We start from the raw sequence: 21,093 nt of genomic DNA, 5'->3' as shown, positions 1-21,093 counted from the left end.
TAGGATTGAAATTTCTGAGATCATATTTGAATTTGAAGAGGCCTGATTATTGGTAGAAGACAGATTTAAGGTAAGATTCTCATTCATTTTTAGAGGTGAAGTTTGGTTTTAAACTCGGATTTTATTCCTTATTCTTGCTTGGTTCGTTTCCCTTATCTTCTTCTTGCACTTTTCATCCACCACTTAATCATTTCCATTGATAGGCTGAAGTTGGGAGATATAAGTGTAGATTTCATGATAGGACACTTGGAGAGGCATAAATAAGCTAGACCACCCTAAGATTGAAGTTGGGAGATATAAGTGTAGTCCATCCTAAGGTAACAAAGAAGCAGAAATAAGTAGTAGTCCCACCCCTAGGATTGAAGTTTGGAGATTGATAAGTGTAGAGATAGGATTTGGAGAGGCAGAAATAAGCTAGATTCCATCGATAGAAAAAAGTTAGGAGATTGATAAGTGTAGCCCATATCATTTAGAATGAAGGGGCTAAAATAAGTGTTTAGGATAGTAGATGTTAGGGCAAGCAAGAACCCAAAGGTAACAAATACCAAAAAAGATAAGGAAGACATGATGCGTAAGACCACCTTCTTCTCGAAAGTGAGGCAAATAAGTGACACCAATATTAGTATGGTGAGCATGGTACAATTGAAGGATAGATTGAAGGAAGGACAATACCCAATGGCGAAGAAGATCTACAAGAGTGGAATTGTACACGTGGCGACTTTCCCTCCTACCTTGCCTTGTTTGAAATTGGTAATGGAGTGTGCATCCCGGTTTGATATTGTTACTAAGTCTATCATTTTTTATGAAGGGAAGAGAGTGTTGGCTAACATCAGTGGACAAGTGGTCGAAGAAGTATTCAATATTCTCGAGTATAAAGGCATGATAGTGGTAATGATGGATCAAGCAACCAAGTTCTTTCAGGATAATCAAGAGGCCTACTTCATTCATTTAAAGAAAAATTGGCTACATGAAGGCAAGAAAGGAGTTACCAAGTCGTCAAAGCTCACCAAGTCAGCTTTCAAATCGGAGTATGGTGACCTTATTGTGCTTCTCAGCCGAATCATGGACGTGGCTCAACGTATGCAATTTGAGAACTGAATGTACTATTTTACTGATGAAATTGAAAATAGAAAGAGAAAATTTGATTGGGTTGGAATTATAAGTGAAAATTTAGAGTTGCAACTTAGGATAGTGCAAAATCAGAAGCAATTCTACATGGGATCCTAACTTTTCTATCTGATTGCGAGACTATATGAAAATCAAGGACTTAAGGCCTTAGGAGTGATTGGCAATGGGTCGGGGCAATGTTTGGTGCATGAGTGCTATCCACAACTTCATTTGCACAACACCAAAGATTAAAAGATGTTTTATGATGCCTTTTCCATGAAGACAGTAAGAATATTACAAGGGACACCTGCAAGGAGGCTCTTACTGAAAGCGGAAGCAAAAGTTAAGAAGTATGGGAGTTGATTCATCCAATTTTCGCAATTCACATATATCATAGTAGCAGGAAGTATAGTTTGTCCCAAGAGACTTCCAAGGTACCTACCTGATAAGATAATTTTGATGGAGTTGGCTAGGCAACCTGAGCATTATGACAAGATGGTGAAACTTAAAGGTGAGACAGGGATTACCTTCTCATTTGGAATAGGCAATGATACTTGCCCCAATCCTCTTGCCTTTGCAGCTGCAAAGGAGGAGTTAGAGGAGTATCTACTATCATCTAGGATGGTATAGAGCAAGAAAGGGATTCGATCCTAATGGTCTTATCAAGACATCTCACGAAAACACATTCAAACATATTCCTACCATAGAAGATTTTTGGGTCAATGCATAGGATGACTTTCATGTGAGGAAGCTAGCTTTCTCAAGATTGTCAGTGGGCATTATGAGGGCAATCAGATGGAGAGTCCTTGATATTCCCGATCAACTAGAAGATGATGAAAATGTGCTAAGAGAAGACTATGATATAGTGGATGGAATAGAGTTGGGTCCAGTGGATTGGGATGATCATCAGGATCCTTCCTTAGAGCCAGTTACAAGGACAATTGATCTACACACTAAGTCATGGCACAATGAGAAGTTAAGGCAATTGCAAAGTTGGAAGATACACCTTACTTATGAGAAGATGAAATCGGAGAAAGGTCCAGCGAAGTTAGTCAGACAGAAAGGTGGAGGCAGTAGCCAGCAACAAAAAGTAGTTAAGAGCAAGAAGAGAAATTTGGAGGTTGAGAAAAGTAAAGAACATTAGGAGCCTCTAGCAAAGAGACAGAATGCAAGGCCATCAAGGGAGAGCATAATTGAGGCTAGGAGCCAAGGGATTAATACAAGTGGACAAAGGGTCTTAGTAGAGGTGAGCTCTGATTTGGGATCAAGTGGTTACAGTGATAGTACCGAATACTCTCCTCTCTTGGAGAACCAACATGGAGATGGTATGAGAATCACTTGTGAAGAGGATAGGCCAATTGATATTTAGGAAGTAAGCCAGGCGCCTGAGGCTGTTGGTGATGCTTTGCTAGTTGAACCGAATCTAGATTTGGGGAGATGTACTGCACCGCTATGGTTAAGACAAATTCTTATGCCAAGAGGTGAGGTGGTGAGTGTCTAAACAGTTGAAGATATTCCAGGGTTAGTGGAAAATGAAGATAATGAGAAACATAAACAAATTGCAAAAACAGTGGCAAAGGTTATTAGGAGCGATGATGAGGGTTACGGAAAAGTTTAGATTGCTATACCAAAGGTTAGCAAGGTAGTGGATGAGATTGTATCCCAGAAATATGAGATAGTAGAGCATAACTTGGGAAGAATCACTAATGACATGGAATGTGAGGAGATCCAGGAAGGCATGGTTTCAATTAGAGAAAGGTTGAGAAAGGCAAACGAGAGGATTGTAAAGTTGGAGGAAGAAAACAAGTATTGGAGAGATTGCCAGCTTATCCAACAATTGCATCAGGCAGCCCTTTCGCAAGACAACGGGGGCAACATAGAAGAGATATCGGCTCAGCTGCACGAAATCAAGGATTGGATTAGTGGTATAATTTAAGATGGGCGAAATTTCTTTATCTTCCTTTATCTTGACGTTTAGGTCATTGGTGGCTATTAGAGACAAAGTTAGAACATTTGAAGGGGAGTGGAAGGATTTCCTTCCAGTCAAGGACTTAGCCATTCCCAGGCTAGGGCATTTATTGGGCTACCAGAGAGATATTTGGAAAGAACCAAGTTGGTAGACGAAGGAGGAATGAGTACGGTGGAGTCTTGGTATGTTGCCTTGACCATCAGATTGAGGATATTTGAGGAGATATAGAATGAGATTGCATAACATAGCCCAGGTGTTAACACTTCCATTTCAGCCATGATGAGCAATGTTGGGGCTGCGCTTGATTTTGAAGTCAAAGAGTAGAATGTCAATGAGACAGAGTTTGGATCAAGATTGGATGAGTTGGGGAAGGCTGCGATCAAGAAGAAGCATTTGGGCGCCCTTGCCTCCCCCATTGCCTTTATCGAATGTGCGAAGGAATATGAAAAGGATCATGAGAAGACACTGCAAGCAACGAGCAATCTGATGAATTCAGTTTAGCTCAAGATGAATCACATGCCTTGTCCTCACATGAAGGAAGTCAACGACAGGGTAGCCAAGTTCATTGCCTTGGCTAAAAAGATGAAAGAAAAGGGTAGAATTATATTAGAGGATCATTTGATGTAAGCCCAAGTGGCAAATTCTTTTTTCTTCTTGGGTAGGATAGGTGTCTAATTCTGATTGGCTACCATTTTGGTGCCTTCTCATTGGTTGCCACCTTTCCTTTTTTTTCATTGGTCCATTGATGAGGTGGCGTCTTCTCATTGGCTGATGGGGTGGCAACCCTAATTAGGGTTTTTGGGATTTGATCTGGATCGTTGATTTTGCCTCTTAATCTCTACCGCTAGTTGTAATTTTGGCCCCTATATAAGGTCATTTGCTCTCATTTGTAAAGGGTTGAAGATAATTGTTGCTTAAGATAATACCAAAATTGCTTCTCTTATCATTGTTGTGTCTTGCGTGGTGAAAAAGAACACTTGGTGTTATTGCACGGTTTCTACTTCCAATAGTTAAACTTAAATTCCATTGAAGTTGTTAAAGTAGATCTTATTTGAAGAAAGTTGTTAAGCAAGAGTAAGAATAGATGGATAGTTGTGTGGTAATATTAGTGGATGTTTGATAGGGATCCATAAATTAGGCCACTAGCATCCTAATAACTTGTTAGGAAGCCTTGCGTGGTAATCTAGTCTTTTTGCCTTGAATCATTGCATCTATGGAGGTAAAGCCACTGTTAAGCTTTCATCAGATTTGATCGCCGTCCATTTGCTAATCTTTCCATTCATAGGAGTAGAAGTAAAGCAACAAGCAGTTTAGTAGTTGGAGTTCATTCAAGAAGAGAGAAAATTAGAAGCATTGCTGGTAGACATACCCTCCATCATCACCATCAACATCATTTGGCACTAGTATACATTGCAAAGCTAAGATTTCATCATCATCACAACAAAAGTTCGACATCCATGAAAGAACAATGTAAGCTCGCCTACGTGATTGACCAACAAATCACATTAATATAACTGAGTTAGTATCCATAGGTGTAAGGAATCTTGGAGTTTTTCTCATGTTCTTCATGAGTATTTACCTTTCAAGAGAGGGTTGAGTGTTTGGTATTCTATATCAAATATTCAATTGCTATATGTTATGTAGTGGTACAAAACTAACATCAATACATACTGGCATCTTCCCACCTTAATGTCAGCAATTGCTTGGCTCTTATTTTGAAAAGTAGTCTCTAGTAGCCCCTTTCTTGTGTACAAGGGGGACAAATTTAGTGTCACTATTCGCTACAATACTAAAGAAGGGGTGGTCTTGTACTATAACATCTGGGGGGGTTGGGTTTACATTTCCTATGTTCTTTTACTTCTACTTTTATTGCTACCGAGTTCTATTGCCTTGTGTCCTCTCTCTTCTGCTGCTTCATGCTCTTCAATATATTTTAACATAGTTTCATTAGGTATAGGGGCACCTTTTTTGCTAGGGCATTTCTTGACTCCTCGTCCAATGTAACCCCATAAATGACCTACCACACGATAATAAGAACTATTTCTTTTTACACCACAACCCTGACATCTCCAACATAATGCACCACCTCCTGGAAGGGGTTTTATAATGTCTACATACTTCCATAAAGGGGAATCAGAGTTGGGTTCTTTTCTTTGTTGGGTATTGCCTATTGATGAAGAGGTAGATGCCATTCCTTTCCCTATGGCAAAAAATTAGATACATGTTCATAATTTATAAAATTATATGCAAGAAAATGACAAATTTTGGAAAAATGGAAAAGAACATATGAAGATTGAAAGGGAAATGGAAAAATGAAAAAACTAGAGCAAAAACATTAGCAAATGGAATAAGATCTTACCTTTTCCAGCCATTGCAATTTTGCAAATGTGTATAAATGATGCACAAACACTTGAAGAACACCAACAAATCAATTTTCAAACTCCTCCTTGCACACCGAATGCTTGCTCAAAAACTTATGTGCTCTCCCTTAAGACAAAATAACCTGTTTGGAAACGTAAAATGACAATGAGAGGTCACAAAAAACAATTCATAACAACTTTTAGGTTGTGGATGCCAAAAAACAATTAATTTTTGCCCAAAAACACTTTTCCAGCTGTCCGTGTGGCCCAGTTTGCTATGGGTTCGAAATTTCTGAGTTGGTTCACCTTGGGATCGATCCTAGTTCAAACCTGATTGAACCCGCTGTGCCAAAACAGCATCTTGGTCGAACCAAGTTCGAATTGGACTTGAACTTCGAACCGGTTCGACCTTTTTTGGGTGCGGAGGGGGGAGGTACCCGTGCAACTTAGATATGAAACTATGATTAAGTTTTATAATATTAATTATCTAATTAATGAATATACATGTTCCGCAAAGGGACATGTCTCTTCATTGCTTGTTCACAATTTAAATAAGAGGTCACTTCCATTTGGAAAACACAAACCAATCTGGCAGTGCTTAGTACATTTGCAGCGATCCTCGAAAAATAACAGATATACTGTGCAATTAATAAACAATAAAACATGATTGACTATGTCCGAATGTCTTAAGTTGAAACAGATCGACAAAATTAGTCGATGGACTTTGAAGAGGCACAGTGAGTGGTGACTTGGAGCCACATCCACGATTGGACGTGACTCCTCCGGGAGATCACTTTTTATCCGGATGTGACTTCTCAGTCACATACAATTTCAATATGCCCACCTGCATTTCAGAAATCAAACACACATTACCACAGTCTTCTTCGGTGCTTTCTAACCACGGTGACTTTCAAACAAAGTTTATTGTTTCTGCTATTCGCATCAACATATGAGGCACGTTAACTCCAGTGTAGCAATACCTTAATAAGTGATATTAAAGGCCTCTGCTTAAACTATTTTAAATAGCAGAGATTCAATTTTTGTATAAGAATAAATATTGCATTAAATTTTACAAGAAACTCAAATCAATAATTTACTTCCATAAATAGATAACTCTGATGTAAAATTTAACAATACACTAAAGATGCAATTTTGGTTTGAGATTGAAAGTTTACTCGGACAATATTACAAACATCAACTAGATTTTGAAGATTTTTGGGCTGATTGTGACAATAAACATGTACTTAGAAAGAGAGATTAATATAGACTAACCTTTTAAACAAATCAAATTGTTCCAGATTAGCAGGATATCCAGAAAATCTCTGCTGATCCAAAGGCATTGGCTCTTGTGTACATTCTGCAAAATGTATGCTCAGCCTATCACAAAAATTGATCACTTTCTGAAGACATTTCAGTCAAGAATAAGACCCAGAAATTTAAAGGAAGAAGGAAGGAACAGGCGCTTGACAAAGAGGTTGTAGCTACTAATGCTGATACATGACATTCCTGCAAAGGATATTAATATTGATGATCAGGGCATAAGATATGCAGAGATTGCCACCCACAATTGCATAAAGAATAAAAAGAAATGGAGGTATCGGATTATCAGATTGCTAAAATCATTTTTGGTGAATTAACTAGGGAAAACTTTGCACTATAAATATAAAGATGGGGAGATTAAACCACAACTAAAACAAAAAGCAAAATAAACTGCATTTTTGTATTCAATACCTCATTGGGCCTATTGTTCTATACCTGTTCAACTCTCCTTTTTGGATAAAATGTACAAGCTGTAAGTGAGATTGGAAACATCATACAAGCCAGAAGACATGCAAGGGTTCTTTACTTGCTCAAGGATAAAAAATTGTTGAGGAAGTAGCTTACTTCTCTAACTGAAGTGGTAGACAAAATGGATGGAAAACTAATGGTGCTTGAATATATTTTACCCCCAGTTAATGAAATGGTGAAACTGGACTTCTCCAGCTTATTTTTAGGTGGCATTTTGAACGAAACTTGCTCTGGCTGGCTTTTTGAGTGGTACCAGGAGACCAAGTAATTTAATGTCTTGGAAGAAAACAAAAAGAAGTTTGGGAAGGTCAAATATTGCCCTGGAACAGCACCTTGCAGAAATTCAGACTTTGATAGAAGCAACTCCCCGCACCTTCCTCGACAAGAAAATTCAGTTACCTTTTTTAAAGATAAATTAATAGAGACAAGCATGTATTCTCAGAGTAAGCTGGATTTAGTATGTCTCCAACCAATAACCTCACAAGAGCAGGAGTGCTCTTTGATAGCTTAAAAAGGCAGTTACCAAAGCTTCATTTAACATAGATTTTTAGTGCTCTCACCTCATGAGATATTTATTACCGGTACACTTGGGCTTGATCTGAATTTGGTGAAATAATCCTTAATTTGCTGGAATTTTTTAAGATCAGCCTGATAAAAGGAAAATAAGTAATTCATGTGGACAGTGATAATAATGAAGAACAGACAATTCAGAAATGGACATGACAGCCAGTACATATTGAAATGTAAATTGAATGATCTTTTGTCTCCTATTGTTAATTTTTACCATTAAAATTCGACTTCGATAGGCCTATAAACATTTTATATAAGAATTTTATATTTTTCTTTCTTAAGGTATACAAGCCCTTGAATGATGCTTGGACTTTTTAGATAGTGATTTCCCTTTCAAGCACAAAGAAGTCTTATGATAAGCTCCTGGGTCAATAGCAAACCGTCAAGCCTTAGTTCTTAATTTTAATTTTTAATAGTCACAGATTCCCAGGTATATGCTGTAAGTCTAAACTAATCCACAATTAGATAGAAGATTTATTGTTTTATTTTGAAAATGTCCTTATTGTCAACATTATTTGTAAGCTGCCATTTTTTGGATACTCTTGTTATTTGTTTTTATTAACTCCTTATTACAAATTTACTGATATTTAGACCTAACAAATATACATTTATGTAGTTGTTATGGTTTTCTCATATAAATCGTGTATGTGGCAGGCTCAAAGAGGAAAGTTATACATTGGATACATTGCATCTGTCAAATGGTTCTTTGCTCTACTCATTGGTGTTGGTAAGGAGAAATTTGACTCGACTAACTTGCAAACATGCTCTACTATGGTTTCCTCTTAGATGGAAGATGTGTTAATGCTTATGGGTTAGCTTCCAAACATGCTCTACTATTAGATGGAAGATTTATTTCCTTTTAGATGGAAGATTTGTTATTCACCCTTTGCTCTACTTATTGGTGTTGCTAAGGTCTACATTGTATGTTATTAATATTAAAATTTCGCTATCTTTTTGCTAGGGTTTCAATTTTCTAATTAATGACATGGACAATAATTTTGTAATTATTATGGCACATGGATGAGAAGAGAGTAAATGCAAGTGACATATTCTTGCCTAGGGTGTGCAACTTTGTAATATCAATTGCTTCAAATTTTACCTTGCACATATCCTTGTCTAGGGTGTGTAACTTTGTAATCTAGTGGAGCTTGAGGTTATGCAAGTGATTAAGGTTATCCTTGGTTCTTGTAAGGAGAGGAAAATAAAAATAAAATGCAATGGTAGTATTCACCTCTAGGATTAGAGATTGATGTGGACTCTCCTATTGGCCTGTAGATATAAGACTTTTCCTTTGTAGATAGCTCTAGGCATCCATTGCAATTGCAACCACTGAGTGTCTTTTTTGCTTGCAATATTCTTGGTGGGTAACCTTTGTTTGAAGGTATAATGTGCACTGGGAGGACATGTCGAATTTCGGTATTAGAATAGCATACCATTTAATATTGTGAGGTGCTCCTATTGGAAGTTATTGGTCAATGTAGTGATTTAAGTCAATATGACTTGAGTGAGCAGCAGAAGGACATTGTGAGATGCACAAAGGTGATAGTGGAAGAATCTGAAGAATCTAAAAGAGTTTGTGCAAAAGGGGTTGCACAATTTTATGTGGCAAAGTGGATATATGGTAGGAACCCTACATTAATTAACTTTTTTGAGGCTTCAGCTGAATAGTTGGTGTTGTTGAAGCCAATTATTGCCTCTTGTGAAGTAAAGCTTGTCAAGACTCTTTGCAACATGTTGAATGAGGTGGTATGTGTTGATGGGTGTTTTGTGACACATCTCCACCCAAAATAAATATTGAGCATTCTATCCTCTCTTGAACAAAGAAACTTAAAATGCTAAACAATATGACAATGTGTGATAATATAAGGCAACCACAAGGTTTACAGTGTGAACTAGCAACTTGTGTTGGATATAATTCAGTGAATTGATATTTTTTCTTGCTGGAACACACAAAGGGACTTACGCTATTCTTCCTAAACTCAATTGATTCTTCTCCCTTGAAGTAGCTGGATCTTGAATCAAATTGACTTGAACTTAAAAAAGAAAAGAAAAAGATAATGACAATGATACCAATGGGTAGTATTTGGATATTAGAACTCCTTAAACCAAGCTTTGCTTTGCCATGCAGAAACTATTGAAGATTATAGCTATGATAGAGATATTTACCTTTGATATTGCTATGTTGAAATTGAGATAATGCCTCTGCATTGTGTCAACAATTAGAGAAGAGACTTATGATGATGTTTCCATCATACACATTTCTATCTTTCTTATAATCAAGTGAGTTCGGCGTGGCATCCAATGCGTGCTAAGTGTCTCACCCTAAATATCAGACATTTTATTATGTGAAGAGACACGTGTCATGCAAATAGATGTGTTTGGAAATACAAAGAGACTCACATTTGGAAACTGAAGAGACTCGGTTATGATACGAAGAGTCTCAATTCAATATATATATATATATATATATATATATATATATATATATATATATATATATATATATATATATATATATATATATATATATATATATAGACAGACACACATATATCAAGGTTGCATGGGGACAGGGGTACTTGGGTACTTAGGATACTGGTATGGGTATGGGTATGATTATTTTTCAAAATAGGGGACATGGGTATTTGGGTATGTCAAACTTTTTATTTAATCTAATTTAGGATTTGTAGAGAATCTGAAATTATGAGTCATGACAATGGTTTTTCAAAACAAGAACAGTGATAAAGTTTGGAAATGTAATGTATTGTTTTCAGTCTCAGATTTGCAATATCTTTGTAATAATAATATATGATAAACGTTTGGATGCATACATAGAAGGCAGACTTTAGACATGAACAAGAAGATCATAAGTCATATAACAATGACATATTGCAAATGATTTACTTCTGACTTGAACAGTGATAAAGTGGACTATTAATCAATATTGTATGAAAGTTTCAAACTGATTACATATTTGAATAAACTTGTTAAACAACAAGCTAATACGTGAACAAAAACCAAAACAAAAATCATAAATCTTAATCAAGGTCCCTAGCTGTGATGCTCATCACCAAGTACCTGGTATTGGGTATGCATCCTAGGGGTGTGGGTACATGTACCTATGCAACATATATATATATATATATATATGATTGCTTTGTGTGATATGTATTATGGTATTCAGTTGAAAGCACTGTACTTTAACTTCTTTTATTCAATAAAAGTGATATTTTTTGGTGTGGTTGTTTTTCCCCCTCATGTTGGAGGGTTGTCCAAGGATAAATTGTTGTCTCTCTCTATGTGTCTTATTGTACTTCATTTATTTTACTGTTGTTTATCTTTATTTCTTGGGAAAACATGAACATCGTATCAGAGCCAAGTTAGATAACAACAAATAACGAAGTTTTTCTTGTTCTTTAGTTTATATACAATTTATTGGTTCATATTTTATCTTGCTTGTCTTGCTCTCATGGTTCGTCTAGCAAAAGTATTCTTCATATTCATATTTTTTATAAGTCTGTGGAAGATTTTCTCCTTTTGCTGTCAAGAACTTTCTGACTGTGCCAATGTTTTATCTGGGATGTTCGGTTTTCTTTTGTCATTGTTCACAATTGTATGCGATTATTTTATGGTTTGTGGTCTTCATCCTTCTTGGCGTCTGAGTAAACTGATTATAGTCATTTCAATGGCCAATTTTATAGAGTTGGCGGTGGACATTTTCAGCTTATGTTAGTTACGTAAAAGACCTTTGGTTCGTTGCTCTCAATCTTTCCATCTTTGACTCTCTTTGACGATTTGCTCTTAAAGAAAGTTATTCTGTTCAAGAGCAAATGATAAGAGTGGTGGATTCAAAGGCGCTTGAGTCTTATTGTAGCAAAGTTTTATTATATACTGCAGTTTCTCAATATTCTATGCAGGCTATCTGCAAGTGTTAAGTTTTTATAGCAGTGAATTGTGTCTTCAACTTGACTAGTACTCTGCCATTCTAATATCACTTGTTTCTTCTTTACTACTGGAGTCTGGGGATTCTGATATTATCCTCATTCAAAGTCATGGCATCATGTTCATATCCTCTGTTGTTACTTGTCCATGCTCATATTATTTGCTCTTATGTTATGGCATCGTGGTCAAAGGCTTAAAGTCTTTCAGAATGTGCCATCAAATTTCTGTGATATTTGTATGCTTCGGTTGAGTTAGTATCATCTATGGTGGTTGCATTATCTGCAATACTCACATGCTCCTATGTGTTTGCATTTTCTATGGTATTCGTCTTATGTGTGGTATTCGTTTTCATCTACCATTGTCTCATTATGTTTTTTGTTTTTTTATCTCAACTGGTCTGTGGTTAATCCTCTTGACATCCTCGTGATTTCTCCATGTTGGCAGTCTTTCGACCATTTTTATTGTGCAGTCATTGGTGGAAGTTTTGAAGGCACAGTCAGTTACAACAAAGACTCTTTTTGTGTTCCATTGTCTTATCATTTTCAAATTCCACTGTTTATTCATTTTCGAATGGTGGTATGTTTTATTGATGCAAGTAACAATTATAGTAGAGCAAAGGTATATGAATTTCATCATTTGGAGTCACAGGGTATACGGGTTTCACCATTGAGAGCCAAAATAAATATAATTTTTGATCAGCTATTTTGTCCTAGAAACATTTTGTATGGTCGATTTATTTAATATCATATATATGGTTCTCCAACGAAGTTCAAACCTTTTTCCAAAGATTGCACCAAATTTTCGACAAACTTAGTGGTGGCTACAAGGTTTTTGTACTTCCAATTGATATTCAATGTTGTCAATTGATAGCTGAGAGAGCTTCTGTAAACAAGGACTTGGGTGAAAAGGAGGAGGCACGCCTCAATTTTTGTTAATAGATTGGAAAATTCAGAGATAAATGTTGAGCATGGTTATTTTATACAGGCTACGCATGCCATCCAAGAGTTATAGATAGCATTCAAAGTATCTATCATGTGGACCAAAGTCAAATTTAGGATCTCTGCAGATTTATTACTACCCAAAGATTTCAAAAGGGACCAAGGATTCCAAAAACTATAATTTGCCACTCCTGAGATCACCTTGGACTTAACATTAAGTCCGTTGGGGATGTTTTCATTCTCGATGCCCGAAAGAGATCATGAATGCTGCCCGACGCTTGGCATATACACCTAGGGTTTGTAACTCTTTATCGCTTTCAAGAATCAATTTTGGTATACGTTCATCCTCAAAACTCGAAAGGGAATGGGGGTGGAAACAACCTTGATCTCTGAAACAAGATGATTTATCTAATCTAAGGTTTTCATAATTAATGTTAGGGATTTCCACATCCCTGATTAACTAAAGGGAAGACTGCAAGTGTATTCCTGAAACCTTGAATGCATTGTTTTTTCTTATAAATGTCGTGCGTAGGTGGGTCTATAAGGGGTAAGGAACGATGAACTCTTATTCAGTTTCTAATGATGATGATGCATTTATTTAGTTTGCTTTTTGTTCTTAGTCATCTCAATTAAGACTTTTTAATGGTTTATTAACTCTTGGTCATTGTGGAGAAAGAGATATGACAACAATGACCCCAATGAAGTACAAGCTTGAAGGATACTTGGAGCTGTCTAAGCTGGACAATGACCACCAAGAGATCATTGACACTGATCTCGACCATGTAGACCTTAAGGAATTTAGGAGTGTTGATGGGTGTGTTGTGCACGGGCCAACAAAGTTGAGATGCGTTGCGTGTGTTTTCTAGCTAACTCCACTTGGAAGGGGGGAAATAACTGAGTTTCTTATCCTCCCAAGCACTTGGATTTTGGGTCATGACAATGTTGGATTAACTTAGTTGGACATGTTGCTACTTGTTTTAAGGGGTCTATTGGTGGTTGTGAAGGTTCCAAAACATAGATTTCGAAAAGGGAGTTTTAGAGAAGATTTAAAAAGGAACAACAAAAGATAAGACATGGGTATTGAATAATCACAATCTACCTATAGTCATCATCATTTCCCTCAATCTTTATGCTAGACAATTAGCAAAACAATAACATATATGATCATCAACCAGTATGTGGCAAATCCATTTCATGTTAGAAACACAAAGAACACGTAACATATAACATTTGAGCTTAGACCTTATGCAATTGGTTTCTTCCTTTTCGTCTTCCCTGTAATACAATGCCCTAGAGTAAAGACAACATGAAATGAAAATGATACACATTTAAAACATAGTCAAAATGTGCTCAAAGTAACTAGCTCAAGTTCATTGCTTTGATCAAAGATGATAAACTCCACCCATCACTCGTTTGGGAACACCACTCCAAGGGAGCATAAGATCATACTAACACTAAGTTGAGAGAGTTTAGAAGGCTAACTAGCCTATTATTGCTTATGGTGTTTTAGAATCATCAATAGTTATTTACAAATACTTAAAAGTATTCAAAAATATTTAGAAAGGAGAGAGAAGAAGAAAGGAGAAAAATAAGGGAATTTGGAGGTTTGAATCCTAATAATGTACTATTGGCACTCAAATATCTTCCTGTACTTCGTGCATCCTTTGACCCTAGGTTTTGTTTCATTAATGTCAGATTGACATTCCGTCCCTTTGCTATATGCTTGTACTCTACAATAAATACAGGAACAATGCTCAACCATCAAGGCAACTAATACTTATGGAATGCACATCCTGCCTGTCAAATCCATCTGACTGTGGTACTTGTTCCTTCTCTGACATGGGTGCCATTTACACTGCAACGATATATTGGTGATTGAATGTTGTTGCGGCAAGCGAGTCTTGATGATGACACTTGAAAGAATAAAAGAATAAAGAATGTTAGAGTATGATATGTTGCAGGGATTTAGAAGTCCAAAGTCCTTGGGACTTAAAGAAAGAAGAATTGCAAAAATAGGGGTTGTGCGGGGTCAATCACCTTGAAGCGGATGCTTTGTAGCACTTGAATCCTTCGATGAACTCATTGATAGACTCTTTGTCTAGCTTCTTGACCCACTACACTTGGAACTTGGCCTCTTTCAAAGTTCACCTGCTTGGTTAGAGTATTCCCTCATTTTTGTGAGGGTCTCACAGGCCTCATGTGTTGCTTCAATTAATTTTCAACACTCATCCATGACGTGCTTCTCAAAATTGCAAGAGCAACCAAATTTCTTCTCCATTTGCTTCTTGAAATGGGTCATCAAAGAATCAAAATGGTAAACCCATCTATACTGTCCGGTGGGAACACATGGTTTCCTATATATACTTTGCGACCGTGCAACATACTTCTATATTAATGATGAAAAATGGGTGATCGACCTCCGTGCTACACCCATGACATTTGTTTGAAATCCAACTTTTGGAGACTAATATCTATAAAACTTACATCCTCTTTTGCGAGGATATTGGTTGCCACCAACTCATCTTCACCTAGGGCATGTATCTTCTCTAGCCTTTTGATTTGTTTCTTGTGTTGAATGATGTCAATATTCCCATACACCAATCTCATTGTGGACCATTCATAGTTACACCGCCCTGGGAGACGGGGGGATAGAGGGGCCTTGATTTGGGGACAGCGGCAGGGGATGGGAGGTGGCGGAGGGAGCAGGGGTGTATATACTATACATATGATGCTTAAAATGCTAGTTACGAAAAGATGTACTACAATTATACAATATAAGATACAAAGATGTAAAAAACTTAAACATTGAACATTGCATTGAAGTTTTTAACTAGAACGTCATGATTTATGATCAAATAACAAACAAACAATGAACATTGAACATCAGAAAATAATAAATATTAGTCTATACATCAGTCTTCAGATCGATAGTATGAGCATCTAGATTCTACTATCTAATAGTAATCAATGATCATATGAGTCATGACTCATGACATAAAGATGATTACAATAAGTATCATGTGCCATGGATCATGATATCAAAATAAGTATATAATGCAAACAAAAACTACAAGTCTCCAAGAGTCCAAATCAAAATACCAAATCAATGATTAATGATCATCCCTTGGAGGTTGAAACTCATCACCACTGGAACTATCAGTCTCTCCAAGATCAAGAGCCGAAAAGGGAACAACAACTAGCCCTGTGGCTGGATCTAAAGCATCCTCCTCATCAATCTGCGATGGCTCCTTAGGCTCTACATCCCATCGTGATGCTGGGCTTTCCTTGTACACACTTGTGTTGCGGTCATTGATACGCAACACACTGTGTACAGCCACTAGCTTCTCTGCTCTTTGAGAGGTAAGTCTATTCCTCTTAAGAGAGTGGATGAAGCTATATGTAGACCAATTCCTCTCAGAAGCTGAGGAACTAGAAACTTGAGATGAAAAATAATTGGCCAATGTAAGACTCGAGAATTAGAAGTTGAACAATGATCATTGAACAATGAACAATGAAACATTGAAAAGTTAAAAGTTGAGGAACTAAGTACCTGGGACAGCAAACGAATAGCTAGTGTGGTGGTTGTAGATTTCGTTCCATAAGCTGACCACCACAAAATGGGATCCTCTTGTGCCATAGTCTTGATATTCGCCTTTGCCGCTTGTTTGTAACCCCTAAGAGTAGCAAATTTGGTCCACTCAATGCGAAACTTAGCTGCTGTCTCAAGGTCATACATCCTATCTATGCACTTGAAGAACCCTTCCTTCACCTGAAAAAATTTAAAAAGTACAAATTATTAGCAAATAGAAGAATCAAGATGCTAGTAATGTAAATGATTTTAATTAATAAAATGATAAGAATCTAAGTCTTAAAGTGTTATATAATATAAATCACCTCATTATCGTGAAGTGGTGTAACTCTACCAAGCCTAGTCATGTACCACCTCGGATTCAATGCATATGCAACCATATGTAAGGGTGTGTTAAGTTTGTCCCATCTATTCTGAATAATAGGCCGAATGTGATCATTGTAGAAGGCTAATGTGGGGTCCTTCTCTTGCACAATTGCCCTCATTTGCCCAAGCATAGAATCAATGCACTCATACACCTCTCCAAGTGTGGGTGCATCCCCATCTCCATACCTGATCACCTCGAAGATTGGCCTAATAATAGAGACAATGTATTTTGCATCGCTCCAAAATACATCACTCTTAACTATATCCTTCACCCTCATCCCCTGCTCTGACTTGGAACCATCCCACCTATTCCATTCATTCGTCATAACCATTAGTTGCAATGGCTCCTGCAACTCAAGCATTCTCTCCAAGAGAATGAAATAGGATGCATATTGTGTCTCAACTGGCTTCAGGAACTCCTCGTTGGCGAAGCTCCTAAATAGAGCATGTGAGGTGTGGTGGTTGTAGATATACATCTGCACATCTCTAGCATCGCTCACCACTCCCTTTATCCAACTAATCTTCCCCATGTCCTTTAGAGCATTGTTCATAGTATGCACACAACAAGGAGTCCACCAAATATGCCGATATGTGGCCTCAATAAGCCTCCCTGCAGCTCTGCACACATGAGCTGCATCTATCACTACTTGGACCACATTTTGTGGCCCAATCTCCTCAATGGCTTCCCGAAGAATCTGAAATTGAAAATTAGCATCTTTTCGATGCCCTGGACAATCAACCACCCTAAGAAAGAATGGGCCCTCTATACATGTGACTATGACATTGATGAGTGGACGGTGTCCAATGTCTGTCCACCCATCCATAACAATGCTGCACCTCGATTTTTCCCAAACAACCCTCATGGTCTCCATGGACTCACTAATCTTGGCATACTCATCATCCAAGATTTTAGTCCTCAATTTGTGCTCACCTGGTGGTACATATGATGGTAATTCCGCCTTCGCTACTTTCTGAAATGCCTCCTTAAAATAAGGAGACCGAGCAATGTGAAGTGGAATGCCGTTGGTAAATAACATTCTCCCAATGCATGCATCCAACTTCTCTCTCGTCTGGGTTGCAAACAATTCTGCTATAGGGTTGTTGTCACTAGATTGTGCCCTGGGTTTCCCCTTGCTCGTCTCAGTTGCTGCTACACCTATAGAGCTATAAGTAGAGGAAGGTGCGGAGGCTGCCCCTAGCAATGAAGTAGATGAAGCTCTATGCTGTGGTCTAGAAGAAGACATGCGTCGATGTTGTTGCACCTGTATTTGTTGCCCATGCACCTTCTGTATAGTTTGAATCTGTTGCCTACCAGCCAAGGTAGTAGGCACTGGAAGGCCTAAGTCCTTTGAAACTCCCTAAAGCTTGTTGAATTCAATTCTAATCTTCGAGTTTTTGGATTCAGCCAAAAACTTACATGGTAAGACACCTTTACCTATCCAAAAGAGGAAGTGTACATTCACTCTAGTGATGCTACCATACCAGTCTTCACCACAAATATTGCATCTCCGCTTTCTTGTGCCACCTGTTCCTGATCCGCTTGTTATTCTAGTGGCAAATTGTTTTAAAGGAGATTTTGGATCAAACTTACCCCTAGCCCACTGTGCCAAAGTTGGGGAGGGGCAATCAATAGATGGAGTACCAGATAGTATAAAACTAGTACCCATGGAAGTGGAACTAGTTTGGGCCCCTTGCTGATTTGGCCCAACCCGAACCCCAATGTCACTCTCATGGTCACCCCTCTCAACAGTGTCATCATCATCCTCAGCCCCAACCTCAGGCTTAGGTTCATATTCTGATTCACTGCCACTATCTGAATGAAATTCCATCTCATCATCACTATGAGTATCAATGAAGGAGCTCATTGTGACACTGCATTTCACAAAATGAAAAAACAAGAGTTAATAAAGCTAAATAAAAAAACTGTAAAACTAAAACATCAAGAATATTAATCTATTATAATTTATTTAAATTTATAAATGATAATCATAACCATAACAAAATGAAACAAGTTACAACCAAAGAACAAAAAATCGGAATAGGCAAGGCTTATTGTTTAATAATAATAATAAAAATAATTTAAAAAAAAGAAAAAAAAAGAAAAAGAAAAAGGACTATAAAATAAAAATTGACTTCCAATGGTTATTTTAACTTTTTTTTGTTATTTCTTCGTACTGAAATTAACTTAGAATAGCCCAAATCCTACGGAACCATTGGAAGTCAATTTTCGTTTTATACTCTTTTTCTTTTTTATTATTAATATTTAAATCACCAAATATAGTTGAAAGAGAGTAGAAGTCTTCGGTTTAAACAAACGAAAATAGACATTTCAAAGAGTCCAGAGATAATAGAAGTCGTTTTAACAAACAAAAACATTCATAAATACGCATTTGAAAATCATAAAAATAAATTACAAACCCTACCTTTTGCTTGAAAAACTCCAACAAGATTCGGTAAATCCGGAACCACCCTCCTCTTCTTCTTCTTGCTCCTAGGCTCTCCTTTTTCACTTGCAAAGACTTTCTTGACTCTTGCACAAACCCTTATCTCAGCTCTTCACTCTTCTTGTTGTTGTTGTTGCAAACAATGAGAAATGCAAATGTGAATCAAAATGAAGAATAGAAAGGTTTTAAACAAAGGAGGAGGAACGAATGGGCCCCACAATCCAATACAATAAATAAGAAACATTAAAACATTTAAAAAATGAGTTCAACTTTTTTATTTTTTAAGTGCCTCTTTTGCTTGCTGCGAGAGATGTCCAGGCGTCCCCCCACAACGAAGGAGACTCCTTGGCATCCCCCCGCACCCGTCTCGGAGACGTCTCACCGTCTCTGGTGGCAGTGGCTCTGCCCGAAACGCCAAGACGTCATCCCCTTGTCTCGGGGACGTCCCTGTCTCCGAGATAGAGATTTGGGGGGGTGGGATGCGTCCCCGTGTTACACTGGGACCAGTTGCCTGATTTGTTTTGCTGAAAAACAATAATTAATAGACTCGGAGAGGAAGTTGAAGCTTTCTCCACTTGCTGGGAGATCCATTGGTTTGTAATTGTGGCTTTTCTCGTCATTATTTGCAAGGAATCCATCTTCTCTCATAGGATAAATGTTGGGGTGGATGTGTCGAGAGCCTCAGAGGAAATGGGAGATGCTATTTCCACCAGAATTTTCCTATACTAAGCTGAATTGCCCTGCAAGCTCCTCTATTTGCTCTTCCAACTGACACATCAAACAATAAAAAATAGTAAACCCATCTATACTGTCCGGGTGAGAACCCGTGACTTTGTGTTGGTGCTCTATAAATTGTGCAACGTACTTTGTATTAATGATGGAAAGTAGGTGATTGGCTTCCTTGTTACACCTACAACATCTCTCGAAAGTCCAACTTTCAGAAACGATATCTACAAAACTTACATCCTCATTCCAGAGAATATGATGCAGAGCCTCACCTTGGAAATCTTAGGAGGAAATGAATCACTCAACTAAGTTTGCATCAAGGGGTTCATACACCTTCAAGATCGATTATTAACTTACCTCAAATTGTTATCTAACTCTCTTAATGCCAACTAATAAATTGACATGCGACAGGAACTTCTTTGATCCCTTGTAGCAACATTTGGTTTGCTGCACTGATTGGCCTGACTTCTGCAATGTAATTGAAATACATAAATAGTTCAGTCACCCCCCGAATGTGAAACTAAGGATCCACACTGACCATAACATGACCATCAAACAATATTGATTTGGTTCCAACTTGTATCACCATATTGCATGCGAGATTTAAAACTCAAGCACAAACCGACCACCGACCATGAAATACCCAGACACTTATAACTTCTGCAAATTCCATATACAAACCATCTCTTCCCTTTATCACATATCAACTATGTGATTTTCAACACATCGGTGAATACATGAGGATATTCACCGAATTCACCAGTTGCATTCTGCGCGGGTACAAGTAGAGATAATTGAAACACTAAAACAAAAGAAAGCAAAGGTAATATGATACATAACTCCTCCACGATCCTAGAGATAGATTGCAAAAAGTCTAAAAGACTCCCATCTGTTGTGGCGACCCTCAAAACAATAGAAATTTGCATTTGATGACTCAAGAATCTAATTTTGTGTAACAAATGCAAAACCCGAAAGCTTAGCTTAGATTCAAAAAACTAGAATAATGTTCTGTAATTTAGTGACTAAATTATCGACATCTTCTCGGATTTTAGATTTTCGAATTCTGGAAAGGAAAAAAAATCATAAATTCAAATTGAAAACTCACAAATATTAGAAACACCACTCAAAAACTTTTTATACATTTTGTTGTATCGGAATCGTCCTTTTTTTCCGATTACACAATCTGTCTTTTCAATACTTTCTCATTTCTTAGATTGGGAGATGAAACATCAACCCAAAAGCAAGAAAAGAAATCTGTTTTTGAATCATGAGGAATTAGGCATTAGAATCTGCC

General features: G+C 37.4%; 1 protein-coding gene across 11 annotated transcripts in view; it reads left to right on the top strand.

The window, feature by feature from the left end:
* Positions 1–21,093, top strand: part of CLC-D (chloride channel D) — a 192,593-nt gene that overhangs the window by 26,579 nt on the left and 144,921 nt on the right. For all 11 annotated transcript variants that reach the window (XR_016363934.1, XR_016363935.1, XR_016363930.1 and 8 more), the window contains exon 3: positions 8,449–8,521. Coding sequence is in view for 4 of the 11 variants with exons in the window: in XM_089825895.1 (XP_089682021.1) it covers positions 8,449–8,521 (73 nt within the window). In the remaining 7 variants the exon portion in view is untranslated. The remainder of the gene's footprint in view (positions 1–8,448; positions 8,522–21,093) is intronic.

The sequence above is a fragment of the Cupressus sempervirens genome, chromosome 4 (genome assembly GCF_028749045.1).
Source record: "Cupressus sempervirens isolate cs-2001-9-10 chromosome 4, ASM2874904v1, whole genome shotgun sequence".
Taxonomy (NCBI): Eukaryota; Viridiplantae; Streptophyta; class Pinopsida; order Cupressales; family Cupressaceae; genus Cupressus; species Cupressus sempervirens.
The sequence above is the reverse complement of the archived record's forward strand: the minus strand, read 5'-3'. Positions and strand labels throughout refer to the sequence as shown.